This window comes from Lontra canadensis, unplaced genomic scaffold, assembly GCF_010015895.1.
Source record: "Lontra canadensis isolate GAN:19392208 unplaced genomic scaffold, GSC_riverotter_1.0 scaffold66, whole genome shotgun sequence".
Taxonomy (NCBI): Eukaryota; Metazoa; Chordata; class Mammalia; order Carnivora; family Mustelidae; genus Lontra; species Lontra canadensis.
In genome coordinates this window covers 9359964-9381418 of record NW_022631060.1, presented here as the reverse complement: position 1 = coordinate 9381418, position 21455 = coordinate 9359964, and the positions used below count along the sequence as shown (strand labels likewise).

At 59.3% G+C, this 21455-nt stretch overlaps 2 protein-coding genes across 4 annotated transcripts in view; one reads left to right on the top strand and one right to left on the bottom strand.

The window, feature by feature from the left end:
- NADSYN1 (NAD synthetase 1) overlaps positions 1-2295 on the bottom strand; it is a 33076-nt gene extending 30781 nt beyond the window's left edge. For all 3 annotated transcript variants that reach the window (XM_032879744.1, XM_032879743.1, XM_032879745.1), the window contains exons 1-2: positions 2152-2295; positions 208-268 (exon numbers count right to left, since the gene is read on the bottom strand). In XM_032879744.1, the coding sequence (XP_032735635.1) occupies positions 208-268; positions 2152-2236 (146 nt within the window). In that variant the 5' untranslated portion in view covers positions 2237-2295. The remainder of the gene's footprint in view (positions 1-207; positions 269-2151) is intronic.
- Positions 2296-8752: 6457 nt separating this feature from the next.
- DHCR7 (7-dehydrocholesterol reductase) lies at positions 8753-19616 on the top strand. Its single transcript, XM_032879742.1, has 8 exons — positions 8753-8796; positions 11284-11387; positions 11922-12144; positions 13452-13542; positions 14321-14534; positions 16132-16336; positions 17038-17169; positions 18857-19616. The coding sequence occupies exons 2-8, from the start codon at positions 11290-11292 to the stop codon at positions 19319-19321; spliced, it is 1428 nt and encodes a 475-aa protein (XP_032735633.1). The 5' UTR covers positions 8753-8796; positions 11284-11289; the 3' UTR covers positions 19322-19616.
- Positions 19617-21455: the final 1839 nt, after the last annotated feature.

Sequence of the window (21455 nt, the reverse complement as noted above, 5' to 3'; positions counted from 1 at the left end):
CCTGGGAAGGGTGGTGGGCTCGGCCATCAGCCCGGCTGCCGGGACTCCAGGCCACCAGCAGGCCACTCGCCGGCTTCCGATGGCCCTCGGCAGGCCCGCACAGCCGCACCTCTCTGTGCCCACCGCCCTCCACTGCGTTTCCGCCGCAGGGAGCTGATGCCGCTCCCTCTCCCTCCCTGCCCTGCAGGGTCCGTGTTCAGCTCTCACCATATTTCCAGTTCCGGTCCCAGCCTGTATCTTGCTCCTTTGCGTTTGGCAATGTCGATACCTGAGAAAGAGAGAGAAGAGCAGTTTCAGTACTTACACCGCGGTCGGAGGCGGATGAAACACTGCTGCATCAGGTGGGATAAAAAAGCAGACCACGAACCAGAGCACTCAGTGATCTCCCGGACCCCGACCCACACGGCCAAGGAGCGGCTGTCCCACAGACCCTGCTTACACCGGCAGGAAACGAGACACAGGGCCTGCAGGACTGACCCTTAGCATGGGGGAGGAGGAGGAAGCCACAGCCTGGTCGCTCATTAACAGGCAGGTGTGGAAGACGAGTGCGGTGAGAGGGCGGGATTCAAGGACCGCAGCCTACAGCGGCACCACTGGGCACCGGCAACCTCTGGTTTGGGACAGCGGGCCCAGTGCCCACCTGCCGGGGAAAGGCCACCGGAACAGAGACTCAGCTCTGGCCACTGACCGCCTCGCTCCAACGACTGCTCTGCGCTCGATGAGATGAAAGCAGGTTGAGGGTGAAGGTCTAGGGCACGTTGCTGAAAAGATGCCCTCGCGTGCACCTCCTGTTCTTACTGCTCTTAGCAAACCCTCTTGCAAGGAGTGGCTCTGAGCAAGACGGCCTGGCATGAGCACACCTGTGGGGCTGCCCAGGACAGCCCCGCTCCAGCTGTACGTATGAGTAGTTGGACCTTTTCCACTCACAGATGAGCTGGTGCCAAGGCTCCCATATGGGGACCCTCGCAACAACCACACCCTAGTCTCTAAGCTCCCAGGCTTGTCCCTCACTCTGCTCCCCTCCTGGGGCCGGCTTCTCCCGCAGTCTACCCACCGGGATGGTCTCCAGGCACCAGACACAGGAACAGCACTCCCACCTGTCGTGAAGTCTGACTTGCTTCAAGCTCACGTGCTCCTCGCTTGCTGACCTAAGTCCCTGGATCTGCCGCAGAACCAACCTGCTCTCCTTGAGATCGTCAGACCACTGGCCTCCCAGGGTGAGGGACCTGGCTCTCCCAGATGATGCACCCTGACCACATCGAGAGCAGCTCAGGGGAAGGGGGGATGCCGGTGAGTCCATTCAGGGTCGCGACCACATCTGACTGCCGTCTGGGCACCTGCTCCTCCCGCACACAGCCCCCTCCCTCTTCCAGAACCTTCCTCTTTGAAACCCTCGGGCTCCCCCTGGACAGGGGTTAGATGGCCTTTAACACGTTAGTCCACCATCTTCCCAGGCTGCCTGGTTCCTGAATAAAGCAACTTTCTCCTTAACCCACCCCCCATCACTGGTTGCTCGAGTGTGGACGGCAAGCTGCCGGGCCTGAGTTGGGAACCAGTTCTCTGGTTACAAAACCATGTTTCCTGGGACACTTCTTCACGACACCCTCCTCGCTGGTGGTTGGCCACGCTCTCCCCTTAAATGCCTCTAAACATGGGCAACTCAGCACCTCTCAGCAGCTGGGCCCTGGCTGAGCCATACTCGACCCCAGAGGTATGAAGACAGGTAAGCCTCAGCCTCTGATCCCAGTCCCTACCTCTGCAGCCAGGCTTTCCCTACCAGGAGTGTACACCAGGGGTCCCCCCAGGCCCGGGAAGCCACCCCAATTCGAGTGGCCCGCGAGGGGGGCGGTCATTATGCATCATCTCATCTGCCCCCAGGTGGGCTGCGACCTTCCAAAGAGCAGGGATGTGTGTGCATCACAAGGAAGCAGGGGCCGGCCTGGACCTCGGCCCGCCCCCACCCTGTGACCCCGCCACCCTGCCCGCCCCTGCCCCACCCCGTCCCTCCGCTCCCCCAGCACCTGTGCCCGCCACACCCCGTCCCCACTCGCACCTGTCCCGCCCCGGACCCCGGCTCCGCTACCCGGGACACACCCCCCCGCGCCCTACTCTGTCCTCCCACTCCCCCCACCTCGCCGCCCCCAGACTCACTCTTTAAAATCCTCTGCAAATTGCCCTCGAAGTCCAGGGCCCACTGGTTGAGCGCGCAGGTGGCCACGGTCACCTTCCGGCCCATCCTGACCGCAGCGGCTCTTCCGGGTTGCCGGGCGGGTCTGGCTGGCCGCGGACCGCCCAGCCGCGGCAACAAGCCCCGCCCACGCCCCGCCCCGCGCGCGGAGCTCGAGGCCGCGGCCGCGCCTGCGCAGGAGGGAGGCCCGGCCCCCAGCCCCACCGCGAGCGCGGTCCCGGGAGCCCGCCGCACCGCCCTCTGCTGTGTGCCCCGCCTCCGCACGAGCTGCCCCCGGGGTGCCTGGGCAGCCGGACTTCTTCCCTCGTCGTGTAAGACTCGTTGTTTTCATTCTTTTCCGCAGCGGCTGCCGCACGGGAGGACGAGAGCCCCAGCCCGCCGCTCGCGCCCGCGGGCTTCTGCGCGGGGGGCGGCCCGGGCCAGCACCGCGCATGCGCTCGCGGCGAGCGTCCCTCCCGCAGCGGTCAGCGGGCCGCCGGGCCGCTGGGCCCGCTTGGTGCCACCGCTCTTGCCCGGAGCGCTGGGGACGAGCCACTGAGCAAGTTTTCACATTTCCTTAACCCAGGTCGTTCTTCAGCGCATTTAGGGTAGGATCCGGTTTCCCGTGTGAGTTACTCTGCCTGCCACGGGCCGGACCGTCCGTCGTCTTCTCCCGACCTGCGGTGCTGCTTCTGCCACACGCACTTTCACACCTGAAATACATCCCCCGTCTCTAAAGTACCACTTGTTCGTGGCGGACAGCTGGAAAAGGAAGGAAGGAAGGGGAAAGGGCAGGAAAGGAAAGGAGGAAGGAAGAGAGAAGACAGACAGGAAGGGAAAGAAGGAAGAAAAGGAAAGGAGGAAGGAAAGAAGAAACGAAGAGGGAGAGATAGAAGAAAGGGCAGGAAAGGAGGAAGGAAGGAAGGAAGGGAGAGAAAAGGAAAGAAAAAGGAAGAAAGGAAGGAACGGGAAAGGAAAGGAGGCAGGCAGGCAGGCCGGGGCCCTGCTCTAGATTAAGGCTACAGAGCCCTGACCCCTGGTGCAGCGCGGCTTCCTGACTGGGTCCGGACTTGTAACGAACGGCTGTAAAAGATAGGAGTGGGGTGATGGGGGAAACTGAATGCAGACGATAGGTTAGATAATGGCATTGCGTGGACGCAGAATGTCCAAAGCCTCATGTGTCTTGTTTTGGTTACGTAAGAAGTGGCTGCTGAAGTATTTAGGAAGAAGACATCACCCGCAGGAAACAGAAGCGGGGGTGGGGGGGTGGACACAGACTGAGTTGGGGAGAAAGAAATTAAAGGTGGCAAACTGTTGGAAGCTGCTGAATCTAGGTATGTGGGTGCTCGCTTACTAAGGATTCAACTGGCTTGTATGTTTGACATTTTTAAAAATAGAAAACTGCAGGGGAAAAAATGTCTGTGAGGGACACAGAGCTGTGCCAGCCAGATCCTGATGCAAACAAGAACTTTGTCCAAACGCGGGGAGTGGGGCCAGCAGACACCTCCAATTGCCCTCCCCCCCAGGGCCTGCTCGGTTGGCAAAGCTGCCCAGGGTCAGGCCTGTGCCCGGGTGGCGCTGTCTAGTGGCTGATCTCCGGAGGTAGGAGTATGTATGCTCCTTGGGCATCCCTGGCAAGCGGGACGACGGTCGTGGGTTGTTACCACCGGATCTGGCCCACGCTTGCCTGGCAGTTCAACCTCTCCCTCTTTCCAGCGCCGCTGCTCCTTTCCCTCTCAGGTCTGTCTGCACGGCGGGACCCTCACCGGAAACTCCATCTCCCTCACTTCTGGGGGAAGCAGGCCTCCCGGGCCTCCCAGCAGAGCCCTCCCTGACACCCCCAGGTCAAACCGCTATTCACGCGCTCACCCTCTCCCGCCCTGCCCGCTTCAGTCTTCTGCGCAGCACCTTCACCATCTGAGCCTGTTTGATTATTGCATATTGATTACAGCTCCCCTCCCCCACCCCTAACAGACCCGACCCCTGGGAGCAGGGACGTTGTCCGTTCTGGGGGTTGCTGTGCACCCGGCGCCGGACACAACAGACGCTCAGCAAGGGGCTGCTGCGCGCCTCGGAAGCCGCACCAGCGGAACGAGGGAAGGGGCGCAGGGGGTGCAGCTCGCGGGCGGCCACCGGCGGGGGCAACAGGGGCGCGGGGTCGCGCTCCCGCAGCCCCCATCCGCGGGGCGGGCCCTCGCGGTCGGTTTCACGCCCCAGCCCAGCGCAGTGGCGGGGTTGGTGGCCCGGAGTCAGCTCAGGGGGTGGGGCGAGGCGCGCGACCAATCGCGGGGCGCAGGGATGCCGGCCCCGCAGGGCCCGCCACCGATTGGTCGTCTGTCGCCTCACGTCATTCTGGGGCGGGGCCTCGGGGCGGCTCCTCTAGGCCGCGGTGTTGGTCGCGGGCCTGGAGTAATTGGAGAAGCGGTGGCTGCGGCCTCGGACGCGCAGGTGAGCGGGCACGATGCGCGCGGGGGGCTGGGGGCGCCCGGGTGAGCGGGCGTGGGTGGTCTCCTCCCAGAAGCCTGGCGCCGGGTCTGAGGACCGCGTGCCCTCCTGGGCCCACCTGAGCCCTTCCTGCAGCCCCGGGGAGGGAAAGGAGCCGGGCCCCGCGGGGCGCCACGCCCGGTGCCCGGACTTGAGACCAGGCCGCGAAGATCCGGGCTGCTCGGCGCCAGCCCGGCGCCACGGAAAAGACCTTTCGTGTCCTCTCGGAAGAGCAGACGATGCCCCTTCTTTCTGAGCGCGGTTTGGCTCGTTCCTTTTGATCAAAATGTTGAGAATCTTGTGTATTTTCTCCAAAAACATGTGTGGATGGCTGGGGAGGGAGCCGGGCACGAGGTTCGGAAAGAAGGAAGGAGGAGAGAGAAGAACGCAGTTCTTGTCATCGTTCCTGCAGCCGACCGACCGCTCTCGGCCTGGTTGTGATGGTGACAGCTGGTCCCTCTGGGGTCTGCGCCAAGTTCCGGTCGGCCGGGAAGCATCTCTCGGAACCTTATCTGATCTGCGGGGGTCTGGCTTGGGTGGGACTCTGGGAATCCAAGAGTCGCGGGACGGAAGAACACAGATGAGCCGAATCGCACCCGAGGAAGACGGACCTGAACATCAGAATCCCGGTTGGGGTGGGCAGCCTCTCTCCTGGCTGTGAAGACGTCGGAGAAGACCTCCTGTAGGAGTTTATCCCGGGACATAGGCCGGTGCAAGAACGCCATTAGGACTCGCTGTTTATACTTGCAAAACCCAGAAACAACCAATGACTGTCAGTGAGAAGATTGGATAAATCATGACACACAGTTTACGGCAAGCAATAAAACCAATGAACTCCGCGTGGAAAAGGGGTCCCTGGCGTGTCACAGCCCAAGGGGCAGGAGGGAGATAGTCCGTCGTTAAAAAGACGGCTTGAGAAGCCATCCACCCCAACCTTAGACAGGGATGCAAATACAGGTGCTCTTTTCCTATTTTCCAGGAAACAGACTTATGTAATAAAATAATTGAGCAACAACGAAAAGAATGTTTAAGCAGCTCTTGGAGTCCTAAGAGCCACAATTCTGGGAACGTTTGTGGCTGTAATGGGGGTCTGGGAGGTCACCTGTGCATGCCCCCACCATTCCCAAGGCGCGGTGGGACTGATCTTTGGGGTGATTCTTGGTTTACCTGCAGCTTCTCTACAACCCAGCCCTGCCCGCTGACCCTGGGCCTTCTGCAGTGGCCGCTCCCTTAATTCATAGGTACAGTTCACAAGCCTCATTTCCAAGTGCAGGGGCTCCTTTGGAGATGTGTGGCCCCTCGGAGGTCTTGGCGCTGGGAAGCTCCGGCCTGGCTTGCCTTGAGAGGACTGAGGGCCCAGCGGGGGCCCAGGGGAGCTGCTCCTGGGCCGGTTTCCGAGGGCTTCCGAAATAGGCATGTGCCCTGGGTGGAAAGAAATGCCCAGAGACGCTGAGCCCTGATTCTAAGGGTAAGCCGTGGCTTTGACCATGGCTCCAGGCTTCCGCTCTCCAAAAGCCACAAATACATGCTCGCTGTAATGCAAGTTTAGAAGTCAAAGGTAGAGGTCCTTTCCTTTCTTGTTCCTCCAGTCCACACCCAGGAGACGTTACCCTCCATCCGCACAGGCCCGAGTGAGCAGAGAACGCCACCTCCTCGTCTGTAAGATGGATGTTGTGATGCCAGCCCTCTGGGGTTGGTGCGAGAACCCAGTAGGATATTGGACGCTTGGAACTATGGAGATGCTCAGTGAATAGCCAGTGTCTGTAAAGGCTGAATTGTCCAGGGATGGCCCCAACAGTCCCTTGTGTTCTTCTAATATCTTGCAATCCCCACATCAAGGTCTGGAGCCTGATTCCCTTCCCCTTGGAAGGAGGTGGACTCAGGACTCCCTGTAACAGACACAATGTGCTGGAAGTGTAGTCAGCTGTCTTCTCGGACCCTCAGAAGGGACGGTACAACTCTGCCGGAGCCCCTGCTGGTTCCCGGAGCCTCTTCCCATGGCGCCGAGCCCCCAGGCTGTGAGGACACCCCCGCTGGCCACACGGGGAGGCCATGTGAATACAGACAGGTGTTCCGGTACACCCCAGCTGCCCCCCCAGTGTCCCAGATCCCTGACCACAGAAGCCATGAGAATGGAGGAAAGACTGTTGTTTTAAGCCACCAGGTAGCAGTGTGGTTAGGTACGAGGATAGCCAGAATGCTCTGGGGCTGGCTTTGGGGACGCGTGGCTGTTCGAGCTCTGCTAGTCTGAAGCTGTGCGCCTTGATCGCCTGCATGAGCCCAGCCGAGCCCTCCCGAGGCCTGAGGGCGCGGAGGACCATTTCGGCCAGAGCTGGCTCTCTTTTAGGTGAACTCTGTTGGGGTCAGGGAGGGCTCTGTGCCCTTGGTGCCATGACCTCATGTCCTTGAGCACCCGGGTGACCGCTGCGTGTAGGTGAGGAAGCTGAGGCCTAGCAGGGGGTCCCATGACTTGGGTTCCAAGTGGGCGGCAGGAATCGGCCCCGCTGACAACTCAGAGCCTTGATGGTGACCTTGGGCCTCCAGGACGTTCCTGGTGCCAGCCCCCAGACGTCTCTGCCACGTTCCTGGACATCTAGTGCCTCCCCAACTTCTACACTTTGAAGGTGCCAAAAAGCTGCCATGGGGCATATGTCACCTGTTGCGGTGGTCTCAGCCTGTAGATAGCGGTACTGTGGGCTGGGAATGCCTGATGCACCTCCTGAGCTCGTATTACGGGGGCAGGCAGGCCCCTTCAAGTCCCCCAGTTTCCCTCCCAGGGTCATCATGGCTGGCCCGGCCCTAGAAGTGGGTCTTAGGATTGCAGGACACACCTCAGCGACAATCCTGGAGCTCCGACATGCAAGGTTTATTCCTCACAGGTCCTGGGGGGCACACAGAATGCTCAGAGCCACAGTAAGGTCATGGGAGAGAGAGAGGAGGTGCAGGCCTGGATCTCTGCCTTCATGGGGTCGGGTGGGGGCCTGGGGTTCATGGATCCACTCTTTATTGGCCAGTTTAAAGCATAAGAGTGGGCATGAGGGCATGAGAAGGGAGATCCGGCAGTGGCCAGCTCTTTTGGTTACCTAGGGCTTTCTGAAAGGAGACTTATGGGTAGGAGTGTCCTGGTTCCTTCTCTGGCTGTTTGGCTGGCGGTAGCTAGGTCCAGCAGCTGGCGGGATGTTTATCTGAGATGGACGTCTTTGCCATGAATGCCTTGGCAATAGGAAGCTTAGGATCAGGCACTTGTACTACATAATCCTCTAACCCTCGGGGGCCATGTCCCTTTAGCTTTGCCCCATGGAACTCAGACCAGCCAAGGCTGCTGATCACACTGCCAGAAAGCCCCATCCCCTTACCTGGCTAGTCTTTATCCCTAGGTGTGGGACACTAACTCTCCTTCACCCAACTTTAGCCAAGACTGCATGTCCTCACACGTGTAGGCATTCATGACCCAAGACACTCAGGAAGGTCACTGGGTGCTGCGAGTCTGCAAAGAGCCAGGCTCCAGAGCCAGACCACTCCCGTGTTCTTAGGCTCTCACTGGCTCCTAGAATGTACCAGTGGAATGTGCTAACTCCAGAGGGCTTGATTCCGGCTGGGGACACAAACAAGTTTCTAGAAATGTTTCAGGTGCATGTGTGGCTGCTTGGTGTAAGTCTTCAAAGACAATGCCTTTCTGTTGATTGGGGCTCGTCGGGTCTGCACCTGCCTGTGCTAACACTCATGGCCAAAGCACCGCCGCCATGGAGACATCCATTCAGTCCTGCCGTTATCACTAAGTACTTCCAATTTGCCAGACACTGTCCGTGCCAGGCAGAGAAGCCGGGTGGCAGTATCCCTTCCCCTCTCCCTCCCACATGGGATGTCTTCCACTTCTGAACCCCCAAGCACTGAGCTCGTGTGTCTCACTTGGTTCTAGCCGTGGGCCTCGAGTAAATGCCATTTAGGTCCTTATCTGCCTCAGTCCTGAAATGTCAGCTCCCTGAGTGTCTTCCTCATCTTTGTGTCCCTGCAGGACTTTGTTCAGTGGGTGGAGAAGGATCAACTGGGCCTTTGGAATCCAGGGAGACTAGAGATTTTAGGGTGGCCCATTCGAGAAGAAACACTTCTATTCGGCTGTGAAACACTGGGACAGAACACTGGAGGTAAGCATGTCTTGTGTCTTAGCACTGTTGTTCATGGGCATGGACAGTGACTTTTTAGCTTTGGAAAAGTAAAGACGGCTGGTACATCAATTCCTATCTGTCAGTCTCAGGAATGTATTAAAATACACCCTGAACACCTCCCCCTCCCCTCTTTCTGGCTACCTGTCTGCAAGGACATAACTTACACATTTAGTTTCAGTGCTCATGACAGAGGACACTCCTGGGTGAATGAGCCCTGTCCTCTCAAAATATTTATTTGGGCTTCTTTGAATCCGGAGAAGATACACTTTCCTTTTGGTGGCATTTTCTCATTGGCTTTTCTACACTTAGTTCGGAGCCTATCCGTGTCCTGCCCTTTCGCAGTTTTCTGCCGTGTTCGATGAACGTACCTGCCACACACCAAGCTCTGTATTCTTTTTCGGGGCTGTAGGGTTGGCTGGTCCATAAGGAGCTCGTCATCCTGCCTTGGACATCATAGACAGACATTGCGTAAACTAACCTGTGAAAATTAAATCAAGCGATGTGGCTACAGTTCCCACATTGCAGATGAAAATGCCTTTTGTCCCTGAAAATTTTTTTAATGAATGTCTCTCTGTATTAAAGTAAGTCATGTTCACATTTTCAAACAAGTTACTGGCTTTTAAGGCTTGTATATAAACAGTTCCCCGCTTCACCCCATAGTCTCAATTCCCCGAAGGAAATACTTTTCATTCTCTTAGTTACTTTGGTGTTGCCGGGGTTTTTTGTTTTTTGTTTTTTTCCTTAAGATTTGTGTTGTTGTTTTTACCTGCTTATTTTTAAATAATTTGCTTTTGTCACTCTCAACTTTTACATATCCAGCAGTCAGTGTATACCCCGATATTACATTATTAGGACAAAATTGTTATTATTTACTGTCCAGCTAAGTAATATACTACAATTACACTTTGTTCTTCTTTCCCTTGTATGATTTTTTATTGTTCGTGGAGTTAATGGTTGCCTCACTTTTTTTCCATTCGCTAAGGTTTCTTTCTTTCTTTTTTTCCTATTTACTAAGGTTTCTATATAGCTTTTGCTATTTTCTTTCCTAATGCTCTAATAGAACTGTCAGACTATCAGTAATTTTTCACACTCTAACGCAGTAAAATCCATCATTTCTATTCTCTCTCCTACTATAGCCGTTCATTTAGTACCAGTGCGGACTGGTTACTGACTGGTGCGCTGCACAGTTCTCATCCGCTTGTCTTTTCACTGGGCTTTCCTTCAGCAGCTCTCTGGATCCTGTGTTGTCTCCTCTGAATGATAGTTAATCTGGGAATAGAATTCTAGGTTGCAAAAGAGTTTCCCTCAAAGTTTTTAAAATTTTCCGTCACTGTCTTCCAGAATCCAACTTGCTGCTAATATGTAGGATTCTTAACTCTGGATTTTTCTCTAAAAGTTTTTAAAATCGTGTTTTCTTATCCTTGATATTTTGAAAACTTCCCAATTAGAACTTGTTCTGGAAGCGCAGGTGTCATTGCTTGCCCTAGAGACAAATTCAGTTCTTACACCCTTTCTGGTTGAGTGATTATCTTTTGATACTGTGTCTACCACACTGTGTTTTAGGACTTGGTAGTAGAGCAGTGAATAGGACACATGACTCCTGCCCTTGGGGAGCTTATATTCTAATGAAATATGTTCTTATATTCTGAAGACAGACAATAGACATGCACTGAAATTTTTTAAAAAAAGCATTCTACGTGATGAGAAGAGTTATTAAGAAAACAAGGGTAGGAGGGAGAGTGACTTGGCAGGGGTCAAGGGTGCAGGCAATGTAGATTAGCTGATTGGCTTGTACGTTGGTTCAAGATGAATGGTTACAGAGGAGAGGGAAAATGGAAATGATAAACTTTATTGTGTTAGGATGTCTAGAAAAAGCCCTGAAATCTACAATAGCTCTGAAAAAAAACTAGTGACAGGCATAGAAATCTTAGCAAATGGAAAAAGTGGGGCCATAATTAACACCAGGAAAAATAAAAAGTCATACCGAGGTAGGGACATTTGGCCAAAGACCTTCATGAAAGAGACGTGCAGAGCATGTTCTAAGCAGAAGTAACAGGTATCTGGAATGAAATGAACCATATTCAAGGATCATTAAAGACCTCATGCGTCTGGATTAGAAGGTATGAGAGAGAGTGGGGAGGGTAGGAGGCGGGAGCAGATCACAAGAGGTTTCTGAGACACGGAAGGCCTGGTTCACGTGGTAAGGGGGCATTCTGCCTCCATCTGGAGACTGAACCAAGAGAACCCGGAGGGCCAGGTGGGCGCTTACTGCAGATTTCAGGCAGGATAGACTGAAGCACAGTCCGTCGTCTCTTCCTCGTCTGGAAGCTGCTGTTCGGGAGGAGGTGGTGGGCTGCTGAGTGAGAGCCAGGCCTGCCGCGTCGATGCGCGGTGGCAGATCGGGCGGGAGATGTGGTGGCTTTTCTTCATGGGACCGTCTGAGCAGGATATGTCTTCTTCCCTCAGGGCCCGATGGCTACAAAATCCCTACATGACGCCCCCAAAACCAGGAGTCCGGGCAGCATCGCCCACAGCAGGGCCACGACTCAAGGGCAGTGGGGCCGCGCCTGGTAAGGATCTTGCCAGTTCCCGGCTAGAAAGTAAAGTGAGGTCTTGGTGAGAGGTTGCCAGCCTCTGGGAGTTTAGGGACCTATTAAACACAATTCTTATCATCAAGACTAATGATAGGCGAGCCATTTTCCATTTTATAAAGTAAAGAAGAAGAAATGAAACACTGACTAGAGCAGGCGGGTCTTAGCTGTGTGGCTCCCTGTTGTCTCTGCTCTCCTTGGGCCAAGAGAGTGAGGACTGGGGAGTGGGTGCCCAGAACTGGGAAGCCTCTGGCCTTGTGGGTGAGAGAAGGCCTCCCGGCTCCGGGCTTTCTGGGGGTGCCCGGGGGTCCGTTAGCCTCCCTGCAGCTCGCTGTAGAGCACCCGTGGAGTGGTTCTTCCAGGCAATGGGGAGGCCTCCCTGCTGACGGCAAACAGCCAGCCCTGAGGCCCGGGCCGGTTTGAACAGCGGGACCCGTCCAGGTGCAGGGAGCCTTGTGTGCGAGGTCCTGGGCCGGGCAGCCCTGGGTGAGCATCTGCCGTCCGCCGTTGCAGGGAGGTGGACTGGTTCTCGCTGGCGAGCATCGTCTGTCTGCTGCTGTTTGCGCCCTTCCTCGTGTACTACTTCATCATGGCGTGTGACCAGTACAGCTGCTCTCTGACGGCCCCCATGCTGGACGTCGCCACCGGGCGCGCTCGGCTCTCGGACATCTGGGCCAGGACGCCATCCGTGACGAAGGAAGCAGCCCAGCTCTACATCCTGTGGGTCACGTTCCAGGTTAGCTCTCCCTGGCCACTGCCGTCGGGAAACGGCGGGTGCCAAGGGTCCCTCTTGCTGGGACGGCCGTTCATGCAGAGACTGGAGCCTGACCTACTCGCGCTGTCCCCTGGTAGAAGGCACCTGGCTGGTGTCTGAGCCACGGGCGGGGCGAGCCTCCCCGCTGTTCCACGCACAGCCCTGCAGGACCGAGAAGCTGCGGGAGGCCGTGAGGCAGGGCCGGCCCAGGGAAGACCCGGGCACCACCCGGAGCTTTGCTGCCCCCAGAGGGATGGTCTCTGTTACAGGAGACACCACTTGGCAAAGCCGGGGCCCGTGTTGCCAGCACGTGGCTGCACGCTCCCAGCCAAGGACATCCTCAGCTGTGTTGTGACCCCGCTGGCGATTGAGACCAGGACGAGTTCAGCAGGAAGGGGCCGTTGGCACACAGAACCTGGTGAACAGGCAGGGTCGCTGGTTATCTGAATCCAGGGAGACAGAGCTGGGAGAAGGCTCCCCCCGCACCCCAGGTTTCCTCCCTGGAGGAGGGCTCCCGCCCTTAGTAGCCGTTCCTTCTCAGGGTCCCAGCTTCTCAGCTCCAGGGTCCCTCTCATTTCCTGTCCCTTGGTCCCTTTGGGTGGAAAATGAGAAGGGACAGCGTGAGTCATGATAGCTTAAGAGTAGAAACGTCAGGGGACGAGTGGCTACAGCAAAGCGCACTCCGTCCCTGCAGCGGCACGGTGGGCAGCTAGGACAAGGGCGGGGCCTCGCCTGTGCTCTGGCCGGACGGACCTTGGGAATCCGCGGAGTGAAGGAAGCCACGCCCGGAGGGCCACGTGGTACATGACACCGTGTCTATGAAGTGCCTGGAATGGAAAACACAGAAAGTGGCTTAATGGTTGTCGGGGGCAGTGGGGGAGGGGGAGAGGGAGTGAGGCTGATTGGGGGTGGGGCTCCGTTGGGGGCTGGATGGTGGTGGCCGTGGCACAATCTTGTGCAAACGCTCGGTGACCCGGGAAGGGCCTGAAAGGGTGAACCGTAGGGCGCGTGAATCTCTCACTTTTTTAAATGGCCCCAGACACGTGAGTGGCAAGGGCCCGTGGGCTCTCCCGGGGGAGACTGCTTCTGGCCCTCAGAGCCTCACCAGGCCTGCGGCCAGGGCTCCCAGAGCCACGAGCTCCCCGGGAAGGACCAAGCGGCCAAAACGCGGGATCCCTGCCCCCCGCGCGGTGCTGGTGCGTGAGCCATGTCCGTGAACAGAGGCAAGCTTGTGTGGAGGAGCCGGGCCCTCCTGGCGGCGGGTCACATGCCTCCGCTCTCCACTGCAGGTGCTTTTGTATGTGGCCCTTCCCGACTTCTGCCACAAGTTCCTGCCGGGCTACGTGGGAGGCGTCCAGGAGGGCGCCGTGACCCCCGCAGGTAACCCGAGCCCACGCGCCTCCCTTCCCCGCTCCCTGCCTCGTCGTCGTTTCACGGGGTCTGCCCTGCCCCGTGCTGCTTCCACCCCCAGGTGTGCGCCCGACAGAATGAAAGTGAACTTTGCTCAGGCATCACCGCTGCCCCAGGCCCTGCTGGTGTCCAGAGCAGCCCAGGGCCGAGCTGGCCTGAAGGCTGGAGATCACGTTCTCCAGGGACCAGGGGACCGAGCGGCCCTTGACCCCACAGCTGCTGACATCACCGGGCTGCTGGGGCTTCTCCCCACGGAGAACTCCACAGCAGCAGCCACTTGCATCCAGGCGGGAGGCCTGGGGGTGGGGGTGGTGGGGGCGCTGTAGAGCTGCCCACGGTCACTAAGAAGCCAGGAAGAGCCCCGCAGGTGGAACGGGCCCTGCCCCTGCCTGCAGGGGGCCCCCAGGGCAGCGGGGAGGCTTTCCGACAGGTAGCTGGGGGGGCGTCCTCACTCTAGCAGACGGCAGGCTGGTGACCCGGCCTGTGCTTGGCCGAGGAGAGTCAGAACCGGAGGTCCGGTCCGCACCCTTTGCCTCCTTCCAGGACCCTGAAAGCATCAGTGGTTAACCCCCGGGCTAACCGCATCACTGTGCTATGGGCATTTTGACCCGGAGGCCCAGGTTAGAGCAGGAGCGGCCCAGCTTCCAGACTGCGGCCTGGGTGTCCCCAGAGAGGCCCGGAGCAGGCAGGGCCCAGGGCAGCTGTTTGGGTCGGGGGAGCACTTCATCCTTGCGCCCTCCCTCCGCAGGCGTGGTCAACAAGTACGAGATCAACGGCCTGCAGGCGTGGCTCATCACGCACCTTGTCTGGTTGGCAAACTCGCACTTCCTGTACTGGTTCTCTCCCACCATCATCTTCGACAACTGGATACCGCTGCTGTGGTGCGCCAACGGCCTCGGCTACGCTGTTTCCACCTTCGCCATGATCAAGGGCTACTTCTTCCCCACCTGTGCCGAAGACTGGTACGCCCTTCAGCAGTGGCCAAGCCCTAAAGCGCAACGTGGGTGCTCGAGTCCCTCACCGTGCCTCTGCAGAGTCCGAGGACTGGGGATCCCGGGCGGGGGAGCCTGACGCATTTTGTCTCATTATGGGGAACTTCCTTTCTGGTTGTCTGGGGGCTTCTGCGGCCTTAGGAAGAATGCGGTGGAAGATACCATGTCCATCTTTGGCCGGCTCATCGCCTGTAGGGCCGCTGTGGGAGCAGAGAGGTGGGAAAGGCAGCCCGTGGCCTCCATCTCTGGAATATGAGTGAGGCCTGAAACGATCTAGTGAGGGGTCCTGTTACCTCGGTGGCTTTAATGTAAGAGCTTCCCAGGGACAGCCTGCCTGGTTGGTGCCTTCTCAGGGACGCTTTGCGGTGGATAGTTGTGAGCCCCCCAGCCGGCCATGTCCTCACCTAGCTCCTTATCCGTCCACCCACCCATCCTTCTGTCCACCCATCTACACGGTCATCCATCCACCCACCCACCCACCCGCTCCCCCATCCATCTAACCCGTCTGCCCACCCGTCCGACCCATCTTCCCATCCCCCCATTCAACCGATCCAGTCCATGCATCCCACCCACTCACCCACCTTTCCACCCCATTCTTCCTTCCTGCCTCCTTCAGTCCCTCCATCCATCTCTCCCTCCAGCCACAGAAGCTGGCTGGGTTCCTCTAGATGGGTGTGAGTCGTCCTGAATAAGGTCCTCGTGCTTGCGTGCCCACATTTTGGTGCCGGATGCATTCAGAAGCCCGGATCGAGACAATGTGTTTCCTTTAACTCTTGCTCTTGGGAAATATCTTTGGATGCTGGTGCTTTGTGGCTGGTGTGGCACTTAGGTAATGGCGCGGCCTTCTGTGGCTCATGTGAGTCATTTCGTGCTTTATAATTAATCACCTGTCCTAGACTTTGTATATTTTGCCTTTTTCGTACTTACTCTAATTGAGGGAAATGGACATGAAAATGTTTTTCTCATGAGCGTAGAAATCCGTGCGGCCACCAGTTCTCCCTGAGGAAGGTCTCCACGTCAGTCATCTTGGCTGATTCTCAGGTCCCCTCTGGAGAGGGCTGTGGGGTCCTGACCCAGGGGAATGAGTGTCCAGCAAGGGTCCGTGGTGGGCCCTGGAGCTGGACCCCTGGCTCTGAGCACACAGCTTTCCTCACTCCTTACCCGCTCATGATTTATAATTTCACTCGTGTGGGGGCCGAGCCCCCCGCGAGTCACCTCCCCGCCTGCCCGACTGCGAACAAAGCTCTTCATGCGGCTGAGCCGGTTTGTGTAGTTCTCCTGGGCCATACCTTGAGGCCACCGGGAGGAGGGCAGGGAGAGCCTGGATGTTCAAGGGCAGACTCCGCCCCCGGCCCGGGAGGCAGCAGGCAGCTTGGGTGCCGGTTTGTCCGGGTGACTTTGCCGAGCCGGGGCTGAGGGCCCGGGGAGAGCTGGGGAGGCCGTGGGAATGGGGGGGTCCCCGGCATGCCGGCCACCGGCCCTCTGCAACTGAGGCCGGGGCGCCGCCCCCGTCCCCCGGGTGAGACGCACTCCCTGGCTTAACGGATGCACCGTTTCTGTTTTCAAGCAAATTCACAGGCAGTTTCTTTTACAACTACATGATGGGTGTTGAGTTCAACCCCCGAATTGGGAAGTGGTTCGACTTCAAGCTGTTCTTCAATGGACGCCCTGGGATCGTGGCCTGGACACTCATCAACCTGTCGTTCGCGGCCAAGCAACGGGAACTACACGGCCAGGTGACCAACGCCATGGTCCTGGTCAACGTCCTGCAGGTAGCCAGTCTGCGGCCGACGGGGGTGGCCAGGGAAACATGGAGGCCAGACGGCTCCTGAGACAGCTGAGCCCGCTGTGTTTGGAAGGGAGCTGGTCCCCGACCCAGGCCTCCCTGGGGACTCATTTGGCCCATGGCCTCTTTCCCGGGGCACGTGTTTTAACCACTCCGGCCGGCCTGTGCTCCCGGCTGTGTTCGCAGTTCGCGGTGTCTGAAGTGTTGGCCCCGCATGGTCCCTGTGGCTCTCAGGCAGGGACACAGAATGGGGACTCATCTGCTTGTTTCCCCATTGATGTAGAAGGACACCGGTCACTGGCCGTGCCGGCCGCACTGTGTCTCGGCACTACAGGGACAGCTGGCAGGGACTGTGGAGTGCGGGGCTCCTTCCCCACGGGCTGTCCTGGGCCCTTCTGCCAGGAGCACCCTCACTCTTCTCAGAACCCCACAGCCTGGGCGTCACCTCCTAAGGCTCTGTGGGTACCCCCTCCCGTAGACTCTCACAGATAAGGGCCCCCTTCCCTGCAACCACCCCCGGCCCTCGCCGTGTCCCAGGCATGGCAGGAACCTGGGAGCCGCCCCGCGGAGCAGGTCACCAAGGAGCGCAGAGACACCCCTGGTGCCGCCTCCTCATGGACGACCGCCTGGTTTTCCTGTGGCCCCCGCGGGTACCCCGTGCCCACACACAGCCCTCCTGTTGCGCAGGCCGTCTACGTGCTGGACTTCTTCTGGAACGAAGCCTGGTACCTGAAGACCATCGACATCTGTCACGACCACTTCGGGTGGTACTTGGGCTGGGGGGACTGCGTGTGGCTGCCCTATCTGTACACCCTGCAGGTGAGGGCCAGGAGGCCGGCCCCTCCGCACGTGGGGCGCGCCCCTATGGAGCACTTGGCCAGTTGGTCCCCAGGCAGGCCGTGGGTGCCCTCGGGAGACACAGCCGAGCACATGCTGAGCTCCGCAAGAGGGGTGGGCCGGGGGGCCCTGGGGGCTGGGGGATCGTGCTCTGTTTCCAGGAGGGAGGGAAGGCTCAATGGATTAGTCAGCTGGGGCTCCGTGACGGATGCAACAGACAGGGAGGGGAGTTGGGACAACAGACGCTCTCCCCGGCCTGGAGGCCGATGCCCAGGAGGCAGATGCGGGCAGGCCGGGTCCTCCCAAGGCCTCTGTCCTTGTGTGCGGACCGCCGTGCTCTCTCTGGGTCCCCACAGGGCCATCCCTCTGTGCGCATCTGTGTCCTGATCCCCTCTTCCTATAAGGACCCCAGTCACATGGGACCAGGGCTACCCTGGTGACCCCGTGTTACCTTGATTGTCCTCTAAAGACCCCATCTCCAGATACAGATCCATTCTGGGGTCATGGGGGTTAAGGCTCTAATGTATGAATTTGGGGAACATGGCTCAGCATGGGACACTTAAAGAAAAAGAGGTCATGGGGTAGACTTTGGGTAAAAAGGAGTGATTTGCCTGAACCAGGTTGGTGGAGGGCGGTGTTTACGCTCATAGCATATCGTAATGGTTGAAGGATGAGAGGTTTTCTTTCTCCCCTTTATCCCTTCAAGACTTGGTGAGGGTCCACGGGGCACCAGGCTCGTGCGGGAGATAAGAACAGAGGAGACATGCGCGGACTCTGCCTCCTTGGGCTCCCGGCTGTAGGGAAAGCCCAGGAACAGGCGACCTGGTGTAGGGTAGGGGGATGCTGAGGGGTGTAGTGGGAGTCCCGGCTCCCAAGACGGGGCCCAGGAGGAGCCCCCACCTGCCTGGGTGGCTGGCAGATACCTCCAGAAATAACCACAGCCAGGCTGAGGGCAGAGTGGCGAGGCTGGGGGTGAGAACATTCCAGACAGACAGGTGGACAGACCCCTGCTCAGTCTTACTGGTGAGAAAACTCAGGACGGGAGGACGACTGGACAGAGGGGGAGGCTCAGAAGGGGCTCAGAGTCCTCAGGAGAGCCCCGGCTCCATGGGGTTCAGGTGTCGAAGTGCCGGCCTGGGGAGCACAGGGTCCTGGGTTCATACCAGTTAGGGGAGGCGGCCTTGAGCACAAGCCCGGACATCTCTGGAAAACAAGGGCAGCAGCCCCTCAGTCAGGACCGGGCAGAGCCACGGCAGCACCAGAGCTCAGTCCCCAAGCTGTCGGCAACTACAGGCCCTCTCTCAGGTGCTCCGTGGGATGCGGGGCAGCCAGTGGGGGTGCAGCAGGGTCGGACCCCGGGCCGTGCTCCTGTCTCCCCACAGCACACGGGTGGGGGACAGCCAGTTGGGGCAGAGCGGGGTCACACCCCAGGCTGTGCTCCCATCTCCCCATGGCACACGGGTGGGGGCGGCAGGTTGGGGCACAGCAGGTTCGCACCCTGGCCATGCTCCCATCTCCCTGTAGCACACAGGGTGGGGGGCGGCCGGTCGGGGCAGAGCGGGGTTGCACCCCAGCCGTGCTTCCCATCTCCCCGCAGCACATGGAGTGGGGGAAGCTGGTTGGGGCGGAGCAGGGTCAGACCCCAGTCCGTGCTTCCATCTCTCTGCAGGGCCTGTACCTGGTCTACCACCCGGTGCAGCTGTCCACCCCCTACGCCGCGGGCGTCCTGCTGCTTGGCCTGCTCGGCTACTACATCTTCCGGACGGCCAACCATCAGAAGGACCTGTTCCGCCGCACGGACGGCCGCTGCCTGATCTGGGGCAAGAAGCCCAAGGTCATCGAGTGCGTGTACACGTCGGCCGACGGGCAGAAGCATCGCAGCAAGCTGCTGGTGTCAGGCTTCTGGGGCGTGGCCCGCCACCTCAACTACACGGGCGACCTGATGGGCAGCCTGGCGTACTGCCTGGCCTGCGGCGGCGGCCACCTGCTGCCCTACTTCTACATCGTCTACATGGCCGTCCTGCTGACGCACCGCTGCCTCCGGGATGAGCACCGCTGTGCCAACAAGTACGGCAGCGACTGGGAGCGCTACGCCACCGCTGTGCCCCACCGCTTGCTCCCCGGGGTCTTCTGAGCCCCGGCCCCCGGGAGAAGCCCCAGGGGGCGCAAAGAGCCCACCAGCCGGCTCTGCTGGGGCCCCCGGGAGCCTCCGGGCCCTCGTCGGAAATGGCAAGAGCCTCGCGCTTGGCGTGTCCTCCTCTCCTGTCGCCCCCAGGGGCGGCCCGAGGCTCGACGCCAACAGCCCGTGATGACTGCGTCTCTCCTGTGTTGGGGGCCCGAGCGGCCACAGTGCCCAGATGCACCCGTGTCCGTCACGGCACAGACCTCTTCCGCTCGCTGCCACTTATCCTCACAACGCAAGGGGGTCGTGGATACGAGCGGAGCCGCCGGTAGCCGTTTCTTGACTTCCGGCTGCAGACGTGCTCTTCCTCTTTCTGACCTGCCCTGCCACGGCGGGCCGGACCCCGCAGACGTCTCTCCTTGGCTGCCAGCCTGCTGTTAAGTTTGAAGGACTCTGCACGGAGGAGGGGGCTTCTCTTTCCAGTTTCAGTGACACTGCATTTCCTGCTGCCCATGGCTGCGGGGGTGCCGTGAGGAGACAGCCCCGACCGTGGCTCCCAATGTCCGACCCCATGAGATCCAGCCACCTGCCGGCCTGGGCCTGCCCGCCCTCTGCAAGGGTTTCCTCCTGCTCGCCTGGCTCCGGCGGCCCAGCACACTTGTGCTCCCTTCGGGGGGCCATCTCCAACAAGGTCTAAATCCCAGCCTGGGGGAGGAGATGCATCTCAACTGAACTTGTTTACACTGGGCATTTGCCCTCCACCCTAGGATTTTCTTGAAAGCTCTCTTTAAACATCACTGCCTTAGTAGATTTAATCATTCTTTATACTAAACCTTCCCTGTTCAAACTTCTGTGTGGTTTCTGTCTCCCGATCGGACCTGACCGTCCGTAAGGGTTCGGTTTCTGGTACACAGAAGGGGGGCCTGAGACGCGTTTGATGAGCTGCTGGACCCTGCTTCAGAGCTGTGGGTGCTCCCCGGGGGGCTTGGGGGGCTTGGGGCACTGGTGCCAGCCTTGGCCCACCATCAGCCCTCTGGGGGAGCTTTTCTCACACCAGGAGCAGGCGTCTGTTCTGTTCGCCCGAGGAAGAAATCCCAGCCTGGCTGCCCGCACACAGCAGTAGGCCGAGATGCCAGACGGCAGGTCCCTGCCTTGCCTTCCACCTGGAGAAACCGGAAAGGAGGGAACTGCGGGCAGGGCGGGGCGGTGCCGGGCAGGGTCTCCTCTGCTTCCAGTAGGCACTGGCTGAGCAGGCAGGAGACCTCCTGAACAGCAGAGGGCATGAGAGCCCGGACCCCACCCAGGCCGGCTTGCAGGGCGGTTTCCCATTCATTCCAGCCCCCAGACTGACGGGGCCCCAGGCACAGGTCGCGTGACCGGTGTGAACACCGGCCTGTCTGGGGAGCCACTGTCCTGGCGGGCCCTGAGTGGGGTGAACCCCGCCTTCTGTCAGACGGGCAGAGAACACATTTCAGTGAGGCTGGACGTGCCGGTTGTGAGTCTCGGCCCTCGGACAACTGTGACCTGGATCAGGGGACGCGCCCGCTCTGTGCCCTGGCTTTCCCATTTGGAAAGTAAGGACGGTGATGATTTCCCTGCCTTGCTCTGAGAGGGCTTCTCAGGCTGAATTTAGAGGAGAGTTCCAGGTTCAGACCTCGGGCCTGTCTCCGCCCAGGAGCTCAGTGCTGTGTGTTTGTGTCAGCTGGGCTGCGGGTGGATCCGTGTGCAAATGCGCGGCCGGGCTTGCCCCCACTGGATGCAGAAGAGGCCAAGCTCTGAGCAGGCCAGGGTAAGCCCGGGGGCCCCACCGTGTGCATGAGATCGGACACAGGGGCTTCTGTGAGGCGCTGGTTACAGAGTCCGGGAAATGCTCAGGGAAGGGTGAAGCCACAGACCCTGGGCCTCAGGGAGCACGGCCTGCCTTCTGCCTCCTCCCCGGAAGAGGGGCCGCGTGGACCCTCAGAGCCAGGTGGGCTGGACCAGGACCCAGGGGCCAGGAGAGCAGAGATGGTGAAGGCTCGCGGCCAGTGTCGAGCAGGGAGGTGGTGCCACTCTAGACAAGGTTCCTTCTGTCCCTTGGGCCCACCCTGGTGTCCACAGCCCCCGGGACAGGGCTGCTACAGGAACTCATGACCACGTTCAGAGG

Bases quoted from the DNA above. Each gene is read 5' to 3' on its own strand.
- DHCR7 (XM_032879742.1), top strand. From the start codon at position 11,290: ATGGCTACAAAATCCCTACATGACGCCCCCAAAACCAGGAGTCCGGGC. The intron at 11,388-11,921 runs GTAAGGATCTTG...CCGCCGTTGCAG, and splicing joins GGGCAGTGGGGCCGCGCCTG to GGAGGTGGACTGGTTCTCGC. The intron at 12,145-13,451 runs GTTAGCTCTCCC...TCTCCACTGCAG, and splicing joins TCCTGTGGGTCACGTTCCAG to GTGCTTTTGTATGTGGCCCT.